General features: G+C 41.1%; 1 protein-coding gene across 1 annotated transcript in view; it reads right to left on the reverse strand.

Annotated features, from left to right (window-relative positions):
- Positions 1–4,547: 4,547 nt before the first annotated feature.
- grk6 (G protein-coupled receptor kinase 6) overlaps positions 4,548–16,889 on the reverse strand; it is an 89,459-nt gene continuing 77,117 nt past the window's right edge. The window contains exons 14-16 of the mRNA XM_060936491.1: positions 16,477–16,614; positions 6,290–6,424; positions 4,548–6,057 (exon numbers count right to left, since the gene is read on the reverse strand). Coding sequence (XP_060792474.1) covers positions 6,007–6,057; positions 6,290–6,424; positions 16,477–16,614 — 324 coding nt within the window. The 3' untranslated portion in view covers positions 4,548–6,006. The remainder of the gene's footprint in view (positions 6,058–6,289; positions 6,425–16,476; positions 16,615–16,889) is intronic.

Raw genomic sequence — 16,889 nt, forward strand, 5'->3', positions numbered from 1 at the left:
GAATTGGCTCTGAAGACAAGTTGCATTGGTGGCCAGGTGACTCTGGAGTTACTTTATGAGTGCATCCAGGTTTTTCTGCCCACCTAGCTTGGTGACTCAAGCTATTCTGTAGCCTTCGATGAGGACAAGCCTGCAGAACATTTCTTGCTGTGGCTGGTTTGATGGGGTTTGATGGACTGACCATTGGCAACCTCAGACAAGCTGATTAGGTGTTTCCTAAGCTGAAATTAGCCCACAATGGGTGGGCGTTTTCACTTTACCCCATAGACGGACTTGATGCCCAACCCCTACTGTAACATCCCACTCTACAAGGAGATTTTGGTACATTTAGTGAAGTGTGAAAGCTGGTCATGGGGTTCACTTCCTCCAAACCTTGGTGTGATCCATTTCTGAGATATAAAATCAGACTTTCATAGGATTGGAGCACAATAATTAGCTAACATTTGTGGTATGAACAAGAGTTTTGTCATGTCACCGTCGTCATGCCTAATCTTTCTTATAGTAAAATGGCTCTTTTTTTTTTAGCATGATACTATCCCAAAAGAAGATTTTCAGATATTCAGAAGACCTCCTTCTATGTGAAAGCAAATCTGCAATTAAGAGCCTTATCTCCAAACAAGCCCAATATGGTCCTGGGTGCAGACTCAGTTATTCAGGTCCAAGAAACCTGTGCTGCTGCTGCTGCTGCTACCATGGTCTCCATGAACCTTCTCAGGATTTTCCAAGTTCAACATTGGCTTTCATAGAGATTGTGAGTGGAGCAATCATCTGAGCTCCTTGGAAACTGCTGAACCTCATGACATTATTCACAGACAGTGTTATCCAGGTGTGATGCACCATGCCCGCTTCATAACATTAGCATACATTAATGTCCATGTTATGTAGTTGGGCCATTCTCAGAAAATGTGACATTCAGTTTTAAACATGAAGTTTGTTTTTTTTTCTCTAAAACCATTAATCCTGCCTCTCTATTATACATTTATTTTAAGAAAGAATTTAACAGAACAGTAAAAAAAATATTGAGACATCTTGTCTGCATTTGCAAAAATTTTATTTAGCCTAAATATATCAAAATGTCATTACCACCATGTCTAAATGAGGATTAGTGAAATTCAAATGAAAATAATTCCTTTGTTTTTAATTTTATTTTCACTTTTCTTTCTGAAATATTATCTCTATACCTTCATTTTTTATTGTGGAAAAGATCATCATCTTTGCTTCAACGGTTTTTGGTGTATAGCCTAAAATGTATGCGCAAGAATGTGTACTTTCATGATGTCTTTACCGTTACCCAAATGGTAAAATCATACCATAACTCAGGGCTTTGACAATAGAGGGCAGTGCAGCGACATGAGGAAGGAGCAGGATGTTGAACAGCTATTTTGAAAAAAAAAAAAAATCACTGGCGCATGTGTGTTGGAATCCAGGATACTGATTGGGTAAATATGAAATTTCAAGATGTCAGGGGAAAGTAACTGTCTTTGCCGTTACTCCGAAATGATAATGATGCTGCATGTTGAAAAAGTTTAGTTAGCCAAGTAGCAAGTTAGGATGGAATAATAAATGCATAATTGGTTTATCTTTTTTTCTGCACTCAGAAATTATGAAAAAATAATTCCCAGTTGTTGTCTTTACCGTTACTCCATAGGGTAACGGTAAAGACATTATGGGTAACGGTAAAGACGACAACTGGGCATTATTTCTTTCATAATAATGACATCTCTTGCTTTGTGAGCTCATGAAATATGCTCAGTATTCAAATTAGCGTGTACAAATTTTTTAAAAATGTCTTTACAATTACTCGTCACATTTTCCGAGAACGGCCCAGTTATAGTTCTAGTGGACCGACAGTATCTTGCAATGTTCACATCATGCAGCATAAATAAGCATTAAAATAGCAAAAAGAGTTTATAGAGTATACGTTTTTATTCCGGCTCAAATGAACACAGCCTAAGTAAGTTTTTCTGGAGAAAATAAAAAGAAGAATCGCCCACCGAGACTAGTTAAATGAGCACCAGTGTGTCGTATTTGAGTCTTGGTTCAAGGAGGAGTCTTTATTTTCAGCATTTTCGATCGGGTGCACTTCCGCCACTTCCAAATGAGGTAAAAAAAAAAAGAAATTATAGGTAAAATATATTTGAAACGATGAGTATTAGCATATGGCAAAACTTACACTTGTAAAAGCAATATATGACTCACAGCTCCCTTAGCAGTAGTATGGTAACATTTCCCCCTCATACAGGGCAGAACACAATGGCATCGGCTAGTGGTTATGATCGACAATATGGGCACATGCAGTGCAAAAACAAGCGCACGCACACACGCACACACAGCATTTAGGTGAACGCACATACACACATACACACATACATACACACTTTATATGTACACATAAAAATACATCAGTGCATTGCGTACAAGGAAAAAAAAAAATCATACAACTGTGACAGAAATCAGCAAATCTCCTCCTTCACAGTGTTAAAGCCTGGCTCAGGGACACATCGAAGAGAGTCAACTGAAGTTCAGTCTTGCGGTGTCGCTCGCTTTATACATGTATATGTGGTAGTTACATTTATAAAATCCTGTTATTGCTAAATAAAACAGAAAAACAAACAAAAAAACATCTTAAATCAATTTTACATCTTCTGTACAGTACGGTAGAGAGTGGAATGTACTTGAGTTTTGAGCAGAAAGGTGAACTGAGGAAACGCTGATCGACAAGACCTCAGAGTTCGGTGGATAGGTAGGCTGAAGAAAAAAAAAGAAGAAAAAAAAGAGTTCAAGTTACGCTTCCGAGGTCTGAAAGCCATTTTGCCCCGTGTCTCTTGAGAGCCTGTTGTACGTATTGTGTCCAAAAGCTCAACGAAGGGGCCCAGGAAATTTCTCGGATCAGAAAAAAAACACACACATCCACAGGACACAGATGAGGTAAAACGAACAGCGCAGGAAGAAAAGTGTATGTGCAAAAAAAAAAAGCGAAGCCAACACAAACAACATGATATTTGTCACAATTTCATATAAAAACACTAATTAATTACAAGAGTACCTTAAAAACGAAAGGCACCTTCCATGGAGATGGAGGACGAAATTAAAGTGGTTTGGTCTTAAGTGCATCGACAGGTCAAATCTATACGAAGCCATCAGGGTTAAACGCCTTAACCTGACTGATACATGTAAGGTACTGTTCCTTTTCTTTTTTTGGCAAATGATACATGTATACACACACATATATATATATACAACCCCGATTCCAAAAAAGTTGGGGCAAAGTACAAATTGTAAATAAAAACGGAATGCAATAATTTACAAATCTCAAAAACTGATATTGTATTCACAATAGAACATAGACAACATATCAAATGTCGAAAGTGAGACATTTTGAAATTTCATGCCAAATATTGGCTCATTTGAAATTTCATGACAGCAACACATCTCAAAAAAGTTGGGACAGGGGCAATAAGAGGCTGGAAAAGTTAAAGGTACAAAAAAGGAACAGCTGGAGGACCAAATTGCAACTCATTAGGTCAATTGGCAATAGGTCATTAACATGACTGGGTATAAAAAGAGCATCTTGGAGTGGCAGCGGCTCTCAGAAGTAAAGACGGGAAGAGGATCACCAATCCCCCTAATTCTGCGCCGACAAATAGTGGAGCAATATCAGAAAGGAGTTCGACAGTGTAAAATTGCAAAGAGTTTGAACATCTCATCATCTACAGTGCATAATATCATCAAAAGATTCAGAGAATCTGGAAGAATCTCTGTGCGTAAGGGTCAAGGCCGGAAAACCATACTGGGTGCCCGTGATCTTCGGGCCCTTAGACGGCACTGCATCACATACAGGCATGCTTCTGTATTGGAAATCACAAAATGGGCTCAGGAATATTTCCAGAGAACATTATCTATGAACACAATTCACCGTGCCATCCGCCGTTGCCAGCTAAAACTCTATAGTTCAAAGAAGAAGCCGTATCTAAACATGATCCAGAAGCGCAGACGTCTTCTCTGGGCCAAGCTCATTTAAAATGGACTGTGGCAAAGTGGAAAACTGTTCTGTGGTCAGACGAATCAAAATTTGAAGTTCTTTATGGAAATCAGGGACGCCGTGTCATTCGGACTAAAGAGGAGAAGGACGACCCAAGTTGTTATCAGCGCTCAGTTCAGAAGCCTGCTTCTCTGATGGTATGGGGTTGCATTAGTGCGTGTGGCATGGGCAGCTTACACATCTGGAAAGACACCATCAATGCTGAAAGGTATATCCAGGTTCTAGAGCAACATATGCTCCCATCCAGACGACGTCTCTTTCAGGGAAGACCTTGCATTTTCCAACATGACAATGCCAAACCACATACTGCATCAATTACAGCATCATGGCTGCGTAGAAGAAGGGTCCGGGTACTGAACTGGCCAGCCTGCAGTCCAGATCTTTCACCCATAGAAAACATTTGGCGCATCATAAAACGGAAGATACGACAAAAAAGACCTAAGACAGTTGAGCAACTAGAATCCTACATTAGACAAGAATGGGTTAACATTCCTATCCCTAAACTTGAGCAACTTGTCTCCTCAGTCCCCAGACGTTTACAGACTGTTGTAAAGAGAAAAGGGGATGTCTCACAGTGGGAAACATGGCCTTGTCCCAACTTTTTTGAGATGTGTTGTTGTCATGAAATTTAAAATCACCTAATTTCTCTTTAAATGATACATTTTCTCAGTTTAAACATTTGATATGTCATCTATGTTCTATTCTGAATAAAATATGGAATTTTGAAACTTCCACATCACTGCATTCCGTTTTTATTTACAATTTGTACTTTGTCCCAACTTTTTTGGAATCGGGGTTGTGTGTATATATATATATATAAAATTTGTGGTTTTCATTTCTTTGACCCAAATTTTGGGAAAAGCAGCAACAACCCTTTAAAAACAGCCTGACATTATGCATAATAAATCAACTCATATGCACAAAATCACGACGATGATGCATGGTAGGTAGGATGAGTTACGAGTCCTGATAAACACAACGCAGTAATCATGATTAATCGAACGATGAGTAACGAAGATGAAGATGTAAATGCATTATAAATGCAAGATGGTTTATGCATAGACTCACCATGCAACATACTGACCACCTAAAACACTAACAATGATTATTTCTCCAAATATCCAGAGAGAAATCAGCAGGAAGACACACCGAGGGCTTTACAGGTAAGTGTCGCGTATTTACATACAGCATAACACAAGTGGGTTTGTTTGGACAAATACGTGTGCACGTGTGTACTTGGAAATGACGCCTGGCGTCTTGATTTAGCTCGAACCCTCACGCGTACTCTACGTCTGAGACCTCGGATAGAAACGTTTGGATTGTATATACCTAAAGACAAGAAAATCTGTCTGTGTCACGTCGCTTCAGTCACGTCGTGTCGCTGTGTTTCGAACCCCTACACATCAAAAGTTTTATACAAATGGTCATTTGATTGTCAAGATTACCACAAGAAAAAAAAAAACTTAAGAAAAAAAAATCGTAAAACATATATAAATATAAAAATATCTGTGAACATAATTTCCATCTGTCTTACCTATTTGAAAGAATTTGGCTGAGCAAAAAAAAAAAAACACTGTACATGTATGTGGTTTATTTAAAGAAAAATAAAAAAAAAACAACAACAAACAACAGTTTAAAAACAGAAGAAGGAAAAAAGGGAGGCGGCGCAAAAAAGGGAGGCGGTTGGCAGGCTGATCAGACGGGACCAGGCTGTTTGGGTCGCTCAGCCTTCGTGTCGATGTACACTGTCTCTGAAATACTCTGCTGTAACGATGGACGCTGATCCGTTTTCTTTTCCTTTTCCGTTGACTTTAAATAACATCGACCGCATGGCTATAGAGTGAAAATATACATTCCAATGTTTATATAGAGCTATCCTAAAAATACAAATGTGCAAAAGTTGTAAACAAAATGAGATCCTCCGCTGTGGCAAAGGGGGGAGGAGCCTGGGCCTGGCCACGCCCTCAGAGCCTCGTCGGCTCCTCGTCGCTGTCACTGCAGTTCCCACAGCAGTCCTGAGAACGAGAGGAGACGGGGAAAGTCAAACACGACGTATTCTAGCATGTTCTCGAGAAAAATTCACGACAAATTATTATACAGTATGTTTTTTTTTTTCAATATTAGTTTTTATGTACAGCACACATAAAGTGCCGTCTAAGTCTCTATGTTACTAGAGAAACGTATCAGAACGAAGGCATTAATTAACCGATTGATTGATTAACTGACTGATTGGCTGGCCGTGCTCACCTGTCTCCCGAAGAGTCTCTGCAGCAGGCCCTGTTTGGGCGGAGGAGACGGCTGTCCTCTCCAGTCCAGATCCGGGGGCACGGAGCCGTCCAGATTCAACACGTTCAGTTCTTTAAAACACTCGGACTCTATCATCTGAGAGGAGACACGCAAACACACAACACACGCCATATGAATTATCGTATTATTATTATTTACAAATTTATTAAAAGACCTGCCTTCTTGTTGGTCCTAACCTCTTTTTCATCTAAAACCATAAAAAATTTACCAAACCATGATCCAAAAATACTTCGGTTACATGAGAAATTCTGCTTATTGTTTGAGTTTTATTAATCTAACAATAACAGGAACAAACGCAAGAACATTGTCATTCCCTACATTTCTGGTCTATCTGAGAAACTCAGGAGGATCTTCTACAAACACAACATTCCGGTACATTTCAGACCCAGTAACACTCTGAAGCAGAAACTGGTCCACCCTAAGGGCAGAATACCCAGCCACAAACAGGACAACGTAGTGTATGCCATTCAGTGCAGTGAGCAATGCACGGACTCGTATATTGGAGAGACAAAACAACCGCATCACAGGCGCATGGCTCAACACAGGAGAGCCAGTTCCTCAGGCCAGGACTCTGCGGTCTACCTTCATCTTAACAACAAAGGACACTCATTTCAGGATTGCAACGTACGCATTTTAGCCAGAGAGGATCGTTGGTATGAGCGAGGAGTTAAAGAAGCCATTTTTGTCAACCTGGAACGGCCATCACTGAACAGAGGTGGGAGTCTAAGACATCATTTATCAGCCACCTACAATGCAGTCCTTGGCACACTTCCCAGACAACTGAATGCACACTAAAACCCAGCTGTTTTCAGTGACTCACAGGAGGACAGAGAGAACCAGCATTCCATTGATCACCCTAACGGGCAATCCATTGATCATCCTAACAACTCTCAAGGCCGTTCACAACCAGCCCCCAGTGACCCACACCAACAGGATGACTCAATCAGTGCGTTTACATGCACATAGAGAAAATCGAATTTCTGCCGTAGCTCGACTGAAATCGAAGTTCTAAATGCCATGGAAACACCTTAGCTCGGCTGAAATCGAACCGAACTGGATTTCTCGTAATCGAGCTACGCGACCTAGATTATGCGATTGTAGCCGAGCTACTTAGTCCATGTAAACCCTATCGAGCTACGTAGTCGAGCTACTTACTTCAGCACTGCCCCTTCCGGAAGTGACGAGTGACGAGACCACAAGCGGGAAACACAACAGCCTCGGTCGGCATGACAACAGTAGTAGAAACGTGCACTTCTGGAGCAATGAGGAGATAGAGTTCATGCTCATTCAGCTTAAGGAGTTGAATATATATATATATATATATCATCTCATCTCATTATCTGTAGCCGCTTTATCCTTCTACAGGGTCGCAGGCAAGCTGGAGCCTATCCCAGCTGACTACAGGTGAAAGGCGGGGTTCACCCTGGACAAGTCGCCAGGTCATCACAGGGCTGACACATAGACACAGACAACCATTCACACTCACATTCACACCTACGCTCAATTTAGAGTCACCAGTTAACCTAACCTGCATGTCTTTGGACTGTGGGGGAAAACGGAGCACCCGGAGGAAACCCATGCGGACACGGGGAGAACATGCAAACTCCGCACAGAAAGGCCCTCGCCGGCCCCGGGGCTCGAACCCAGGACCTTCTTGCTGTGAGGCGACAGTGCTAACCACTACACCACCGTGCCGCCTATATATATATATATATATATATATATATATATATATATATGTTGCTGTCCTCGTCGTCGTTCTTCTTGTGAACACGGAACTGATAACTTTGTTTATACTCTTGAATAGCTCTTCTTCATGATGACAACCGGAAGTGTACCAACACAATGGGGTGTGTAGCGCCACCTGTGGCTCGGGTGCACAATGTACCTCACACAATAGCTCGATTTCCTTGTGTGCATGTAGGATTGGATTTCTCTGGCACCCCTGCTGGGACCCTTAGCTCGATTACCGACAGTAGCTCGATTTGGATGTGCATGTAAACACACTGAATGACACCTTAGATGAGCTTTTCATCCATGAGAGGATAAATACCTGATGCTCCCTACCAGTCAGACAGAACTGAAGAAGCCTTTCGGAGGAGAGGTGAAACGTCTTCAAGAATCTTCAAGCAAGTCCAGTTGCTCTCTTTTACCACCCAGTTTACTATGACCTGGATGACTGAGAATCTTCACAGACATCTAACAATTTCCATTTGTGGATTTTGGGCAGGTTTAGGCCTGGACTAAACTGAAAGTGTACCCAGACATCGGGCTGATCATCCAACCATCAGCCTCAACTCAGAAATGCATCAGAGCCGTGATTTAGCACTAAAAATCAAGATCAACTGTGAGCTACTGCTCACTTACGCATCCCCCCGCTTATATTCGCTTATATCAGAATGCAAGCAATCGAAGAAAAGGACACTTATTATGAATGTTGACTTCAACAAATCATTAACCTTCAAATAAGTAAAGAGCAGTGTCTCTCCCCAGGGATGTCAAATAGCATCCTGGTAAACTGTCTTTTTGAAATAGCATTTTGCTTCTTGAAATAGCGTCAAAATCCACCCTATATGTTTCGTAAATACTTTCAGTCGATAAACAGGAAGTTGATGTGCGACAGACCTGAAAACGGTAAATACGGTATCGAACCCCAAGCTGAAGCTCGGTACCAAATATCAAGCAGTTGTGATTTGTAGTTGCTGAGAAAAGTGTTAGGAAAATTTTGTAAATCCATGCTATATGTTTCGTAAAAAACATTCAGTCGGTAAACAGGAAGTCGATGTGGGACAGACCTGAAAATGGTATACATGGTATAGAACCCCAAGCTGAAGTTTGGTACCAAGTACCAAGTGGCTATGATTTGTGGTTGCTGAGAAAAAGGGTGTTTCAGACAGACGGAGATACGGATGGACAGAGGGAAACCAGTATACCGCTCCTCCTTATATAATTATCTAGTAAAAATATACATGCAAATTCAACCAATATTTGTCTTTATTTGTTTTTTTTAAACAAATACAATATTCTTTTTCTTTCAGCTGTTCCTGTTAGAGATAACGTCCCTCCATCTCCTCCTGTCCTCCGTATCTTCTTCTCTCGCACCAACCGTCCTAAATCTCGTCTTTGCTCTTTCCTTCTACCTGGCAACTCCATCTCCAGCATTCTTTTCCCCTGGATCTCTCCTTTGGACGTCTCCAAACCATCTCAGTCTCGCTTTGTGTAACACATTACATTACATTCATGGCATTTAGTAGACGCTCTTATCCAGAGTGATGTACAACATACCCAGAGCAGCCTGGGGAGCAGTTGGGGGTTAGGTGCCTTGCTCAAGGGCACTTCAGCCATTTCTGCTGGTCCAGGGAATCGAACCAGTGACCTTTTGGCCCCAAAACTGCTTCTCTAACCATTAAGCCATGGCTTCCCATTTCAAGCTTGCCTCTCTGACTTTGTCTCCAAGACGTCTTACATGTCCTGTCCCTCTAATATTCTCATTTCTCATTCTGTCCAACTTTGCCATTCCCAATGAACATCTCAACATCTTCAGCTCTGCTCCCTCCAGTTCAGCCTCCTGTCTTTTTTTCTCCAAACTGTACACCATCGCTGCTCTTACTACTGTCCGGTACGCTTTCCCTTTCACTCTTCTATCACAAATCACTCCTGACATCCTCCTTTCCTCCATCCATTCCAACCTTCTTGCACTCTCTTCTTCACTTCTCCTCCGCACTCGTCATTACTTTGTACAGTCGAGCCTAGATATTTCAACTCATTTGGTAAACTTTCAACCATGTCATCCAACTCACTCCAGAATTCTTCTTTCTCCTCCATCTCGCACCACGTTTGGAGGGCATATGCGCTGACGATGTTCACCCCCCAATTTCCAGCTTCACGCTCATCACTCTGTCACTCACTCTCTTCACCTCCAACAGATTACCCCTACATCATTTCTCCTCCCATCCACACCATGATAGAAAAGCTTGAAACCACCGCCGATGTTCTTGACCTTACTTCCCTTCCACTTTGTTTCTTGTACATACAGAATGCCAAGCTTTCTCCTCTCCATCGTATCAGCCAGTTCTCCTTCTTTACCAGTCAACATTTAAAGTTACAACTTTCAGTTCCACTCTCTACTCTGACGTTTCTTCCGAATTCGCCTTTCACCTCTCTTCTCCTTTTCCCACCACTAGCCTAGCTCCCAGTAGTGGTCGTTGTTAACCCGGGCCTCAACCAATCTGGTGTAAAAGTACTTTCATTGTCTACAAAGCTGATTTGGCTTGAGGTTTATGCCCGATGCCCTTCCTGACGCAACCCTCCTGTCACAGTCCAGTCCAGTCCATCCATGCCTTAGATTGTGGGACTTCCATGCCGGCTCCAGGACAGGAATTCAGTCCTGCCTTGCTGAAGGCCATTTTCCTGAAGCGGCACTCCCACACCTGCCACCACTCCTCTCCCATCAGCCAAGGCTTTTTAAGAACTGTTTGGCGTGACTCCAGTTGGCAGACTGTCTCTTGTAGACTTTCCTCGCTTCACTAAAGCCCTTTGGTATTGTGTCTTCTTGAGTTCCTCTGCCTGAATTTTTCCTTGGGTTTTTTTTGTCTAGTTTTCTGTCCAGTTGTTTTTACCTGCCAGTTCTTTTGGATTGTGTCTTTGCTAGCTCTGCCTGGATTTCCCTTGTCCCTGTGTTCATCGGTTTTTGTCCCTGATCATGCCTACCTGCTCCTCTGTGTTTTTGACCTCCTGGCCAGTGTTTTTGACTACTGATTTTTGCCTGAGCCCTACTGTACCTTTGCCTTACTGCATCTACTTCATTAAAGGAGTTTTCTCTTTACACTGCCTGTTTTGAGTCTGCTCTTGGGTCCTCACTTCACCTCAGCTCGCCATTCTTGACACCTCCCCATTTATTATCCAGGCTTGGGACCAGAACTAAGAATTCACTGACTTTTGCACCTCAGCTGGGATTAAACAAACAAATCCAAGCTTATTAGGTCTATTCCTGGATTTTTAAAAACTCATTTCAAGCTTGAAAGTGTATGAAATATGTCTAATAATTGCAGGGAAATATTACATAACACTTCCTTTATATTTTGCAGTGCATGTGATTAATGCTAAAAAAAAGGCAGGTATTACATTCGCAGGAAAATGACTCACTCGAGCTTAGAATAATGAAGTGTCTCAGGATATGATGCCGATGCCGGGAGCAATCAAACTTCCTGTGAAAATCGCGCTTTTTTTTTTAAACGTAAATGTTATGGAAGTGAACGCACACTCCTGCCTACGCTTTTGGAAAGTTTTGATGTGTATTATCGTCATTAATCAATCAGTGTTATGTGCTTAATTATGCTATCAAACAGCTACATGCAATGTACCTCGTTTAAAATATCATCTCATCCTTGTTTTGTTGATGTTACTTAATATATGAGGTCATTCAATACAATTATTATTTCTAAAATATGCACTGGGAAGAATGAAACACACAAAATGGCGGCTCTATACGGTCAAGCCGCAAAGTCTGCACACCCCTTTCACCTTCTCCACGGTTTATTACATTACAGACTTATTCTACAATAGATTGAGTTCATTTTTTTGTCACAAAATTCTACACAAAATAGCCCATAATGACAAAGTGCAAGCTGTTTTTTAGAAAATATGCAATTTTATTTTACTGACAAAAATAGGCTATTTAGGGGTTACATATCTGTACACACCCTTAGCCTAATACTTGGCTGATGCACCTTTGGCAGCAATTACAGCTTCAAGGTGTCTTGGGAAAGAAACGACAAGCTTGGCACACTTGTTTCTGGACATTTTTGCTCATTCCTCTTGGCATATCCTTGCAAGCTCCATCAGGTTGGATGGGGAGCATCGGTACACAGCCATTTTTAGCTCCTTCCACAGATGTTCAATTGGATTCAGGTCTGGGTTCTGGCTGGGCCACTCAAGGACATTCACAGACTATCTCTGAAGCCACTGCTTTGGTCTCTTGGCTGTGTGCTTCGGGTCGTTGTCATGTTGGAAGGTAAACCTTCACCCCAGTCTGAGCGCTCTGGAGCAGGTTTTCTTCAAGGATCTCGGTGTACTTAGCTGCATTCATCTTTCCCTCTATCAGGACTAGTCGCCCTGTTCCTGCTGCTGAAAAACATCCCCACATCATGATGCTGCCACCGCCATGCTTCACTGTAGGGATGGCATTAGCCAGGTGATGAGTGGTGCCTGGTTTTCTCCAGATGTGATGCTTGGCATTCAGGCCAAAAAGTTCAATTTTGGTTTCATCAGACCAGAGAATCTTGTTTCTCATGGTTTGAGAGTCCTCTAGGTGCCTTCTGGCAAACTCCAAGTGGGCCATTATGTGCCTTTTACTAAGGATTGGCTTCCGTCTGGCCACTCTACCATAAAGGCCTGATTTGTGGAGTGCTGCCTGGATGGTTGATCTTCTGAAAGGTTCTTCCATCTCCACAAGGATACGCTGGAGCTCCGTCAGAGTGACCCTCGGGTTCCTGCTCACCTCCCTGAACAAGGCCCGTCTTCCCCGATCACCCAGTTTGGCCGGGCGGCCAGGTCTAAGAAGATTCTTGGTGGTTCCAAACTTCTTCCATTTACAAATCATGGTGGCCACTGTGCTCTTTGGGACCTGTAAAGCTGCAGCAATTTTTCTATACCCTTCTCCAGATCTATGCCTTGACACAATCCTGTTTCTGAGGTCTGCAGATAATTCCTTTGACCCCATGGCTTGGAGTTTGCTCTGACATGCACTGTCAACTGTGGGACCTTATATTATAGGCAGATCTTGGCAAAACCCAATCATATCCAGTCAACTGAATTTACCACAGGTGGACTCCAATTAAGTTGTAGAAATATCTCAAGCAGTATCAGTGGAAACAAAATGCACCTCAGCTCACTTTTGGGCGTCATCAAATCATATGTGCACACTTGTGTACATATGATATTTTACATTTTGATTTTTAATAAATTAGCACAAATGTCTAAAAACCTGCTTTCACTTTGTCATTATGGGCTATTTTGTGTAGAATTTTGTGACAAAAAATGAATTCAATCTATTGTAGAATAAGTCTGAAACCTAATAAAAAGTGGAGAAGGTGAAAGGGGTGTGCAGACTTTCCGGCTTGACTGTAAAACAAAAACAAGTCCCGCCCTTTGAAAAAAAAAAAGTAGAATGAGTATAATTGGAAAAGACTGTCACACCGCTGTCTCTGTGAGAGTAATGACGGATATTTTTTTGACAAAAGTCGTAATAAAAGAAATATTAGTCTTGCTTTTTACAAAATAAAAAGAGGAGATATACGGATTAGCTACTTGAACATCTCCGTAAAAATAGAGTCGCTACAGTACACACGAACCATAACATAACAGATACTGTAATTTCTTTAAAAGCAGTATTACAAACACACCTTTCTCTTCAGTTTATAATAATAATCAACTTTATTTATATCGTACCTATACCAGTAATTGTTCTAAGCGCTTCACAATATAATTAATACAACTATAACATACATGTCAAGTTATACGGTTTTGCCATAATTCATACAGATTTTCAACAAAAATGAACCTATACGGCCGTATGTTTATCTACTTGGGAATTTCTCAACAAAAATGAAATGTCAAACGATTGGTGATTCAGAAAATAAACTGTGAGCAATCCTGTCTCATACCACATGTGCGAATGATGGACTCTCGATTATACAACTTCCTGCTTCGTTGACATGAGCGATAGGATTAGTGTCATTAGGAAGTGTACATTTGACAGTGTTTTAATAATCATCGTTAGAGTTAAGTTCATCAGAGATCGAGGAGGCTGCTTGTCAAGAAGGATTTCAGACTGAACGACTTTGATCTAAATGGCAGACGGGGCTGTTAGTCAACAGAAAACACAAGGTCATGGGCGTTTTAGTTCAAGTTGGGTGGAACAGTTCAAAGGCATCAAAGCAGGGAGACGAATATGCCCACGGCACAGTTTGTGCCAGAGACATTAAGGTTACGGAATCAGGCATCTACGATGTGCGTGAACATTTCAAGACCAAACTACACTACCGTTCAAAAGTTTGGGGTCACCCAGACAATTTTGTGTTTTCCATGAAAAGTCGCACTTTTATTTCCCACCATAAGTTGTAAAATGAATAGAAAATATAGTCAAGATATTTTTCTGGCCATTTTGAGCATTTAATCGACCCCACAAATGTGATGCTCCTGAAACTCAATCTGCTCAAAGGAAGGTCAGTTTTATAGCTTCTCTAAAGAGCTCAACTGTTTTCAGCTGTGCTAACATGATTGTACAAGGGTTTTCTAATCATCCATTAGCCTTCTGAGGCAATGAGCAAACACATTGTACCATTAGAACACTGGAGTGAGAGTTGCTGGAAACGGGCCTCTATACACCTATGGAGATATTGCACCAAAAACCAGACATTTGCAGCTAGAATAGTCATTTACCACATTAGCAATGTATAGAGTGGATTTCTGATTAGTTTAAAGTGATCTTCATTGAAAAGAACAGTGCTTTTCTTTCAAAAATAAGGACATTTCAAAGTGACCCCAAACTTTTGAACGGTAGTGTACATCAGCAGAAACTTGTTGAACAAAAAAATCAGAAACCAATGACATCACAGACACTTGCTGTGACACGCAACCTAGAACGCTAAAAACGCTGCCACGGAGTACAATTCAGAACATTAGAGTGACACTGTGTTTTTGTCAAACATTGGAGTTTTGTATTTATTCTGAAGGTTTATTGTTATTAATATTGAATAAACAGTAACTGGGATATATCATGGTTAATTATCATTCAAATTTTAGGTAAATGATTTTATTTTGCATCTTATAAGGATTTTATAAGGAAAATAAGGGTTTTGGAGGTTGGTTATACAGGTTTGTTTGACCAAAGGTTGACATGTATGCTATAAATCGATTAAAGTATGCTAACTACTGTATATGCTACAAAATATGATATAAATACACAGTCCTGTGCAAAAGTCTTGGCACATGTAAAGAAATGCTGTCGACCAAAAATGGCTTAAAAAATAATGAAACGAAATGTTTCGACATAAAAAAAATACTATAAACAGTAATCAGTAAGCCATAATAAACGAAGCAAAGTCAATATTTGGTGTGAGACGAAATTCCCTTTGCTAAAAAAAAAATATCCGTCTCGGGTCCAGTGAGTGCAGGTTTTTTTTTTTTTTTAAAGATTTTTTGGGGCTTTTTTCACCTTTATTGGATAGGACAGTGCAGAGACAGGACAGGAAACGAGCAGGAGAGAGAGATGGGGAGGGATCGGGAAATGACCTCGGGCCGGAATCGAACCCGGGTCCCCGGATTTATGGTATGGCGCCTTAGCTACCTGAGCCATGACGCCCCCAGAGTGAGTGCAGTTTTATACGGAAATGAGCTGTAGGTTTTACTGAGCATCTTACAGAACCAGCCGCAGTTCTTCTGGACACTTTGTCACACTCGCTCGTTCATTTTTCACCAAAAATTTTCCACTAGCTTTCATTATGTTTTCTTTTTTAATCTGAAAAGAAAAGTGCCCTCTTATGGATGGAAAATGCTGCTCAGATATATTACAAAATTTTTTTTCTGCAACATTTAATTTTATGCTGGAACAAAAACGATCGTTTGGAACTCTAAAATGTTTCCGTAATGTTTTGACTCAATAATGTAGAAGTCATAAAATAGAAATCTATAACAAAGTTTGTATAAAAAAAAACAAAAACGGGCGGCTAAGACTTTTGCTTGTGCTGCAGGACGAAACCATTTCCGAGATCATTTCCTTGAGGTGTTATGATGGGTTATACAGAATGTTGAAGTTATTGTTGCGCATGCACTTAAGGACCAGGAAGCCGTTTGGGATTCTGCCGACTCTCAGGCCTGACGGTCACCGTTTCCATAGGAACAGCTGTAAATATGAGTTATCTTGGTATAGAGTGAGGGATTTTTTTTTATTTGCATTACTTAGACTGCTTTTGTCCAATCTGAACTGATCCCTGTTTAAAACGTCATCCGTTTTTATACCGTAGGTCTCTCAACAATACAGTACTATTGGCATCCATCATGGTCACCAAGATGGCCGCCTGAGAGGACAGACTGTAGTAGTTGGGCTTTGTGAACTGAACTCTCACCTCGTTTTGCCAGGGGATGGGAACACTGCCAGTGGACACTTTGCTGTAGAAGGAGTCATCTTTGGGCTCAAGCTCCACCCCTTTCACAGTGGAGAACTGCTCGATGTCCAGCACGTCCTTACAGTAGATGGCCTGAGGCTGAAGGTGCGAAAAGAAACAAAAGAACCAATATTTTGGCAGATCCTCTAATGTAAGACTCAAAAGGAGAGGATATGAAAGTTCTTTACTACAGGGTGTAGTTCATCAGGTTTAATGAAAAGGTTCAAATATTGAGGCAAATTATTAACTGAACAAATACCGTATGACGTTACAGTTTACAGTCCAGTGATATCGACAGCGACATCGTAACAACATACGAGTGAACCAAAGCTAGTGTATATGCATATAAATAAAGAAAAGAAGACGGCCAAGGA

This window comes from Neoarius graeffei, chromosome 12, assembly GCF_027579695.1.
Source record: "Neoarius graeffei isolate fNeoGra1 chromosome 12, fNeoGra1.pri, whole genome shotgun sequence".
Taxonomy (NCBI): domain Eukaryota; kingdom Metazoa; phylum Chordata; class Actinopteri; order Siluriformes; family Ariidae; genus Neoarius; species Neoarius graeffei.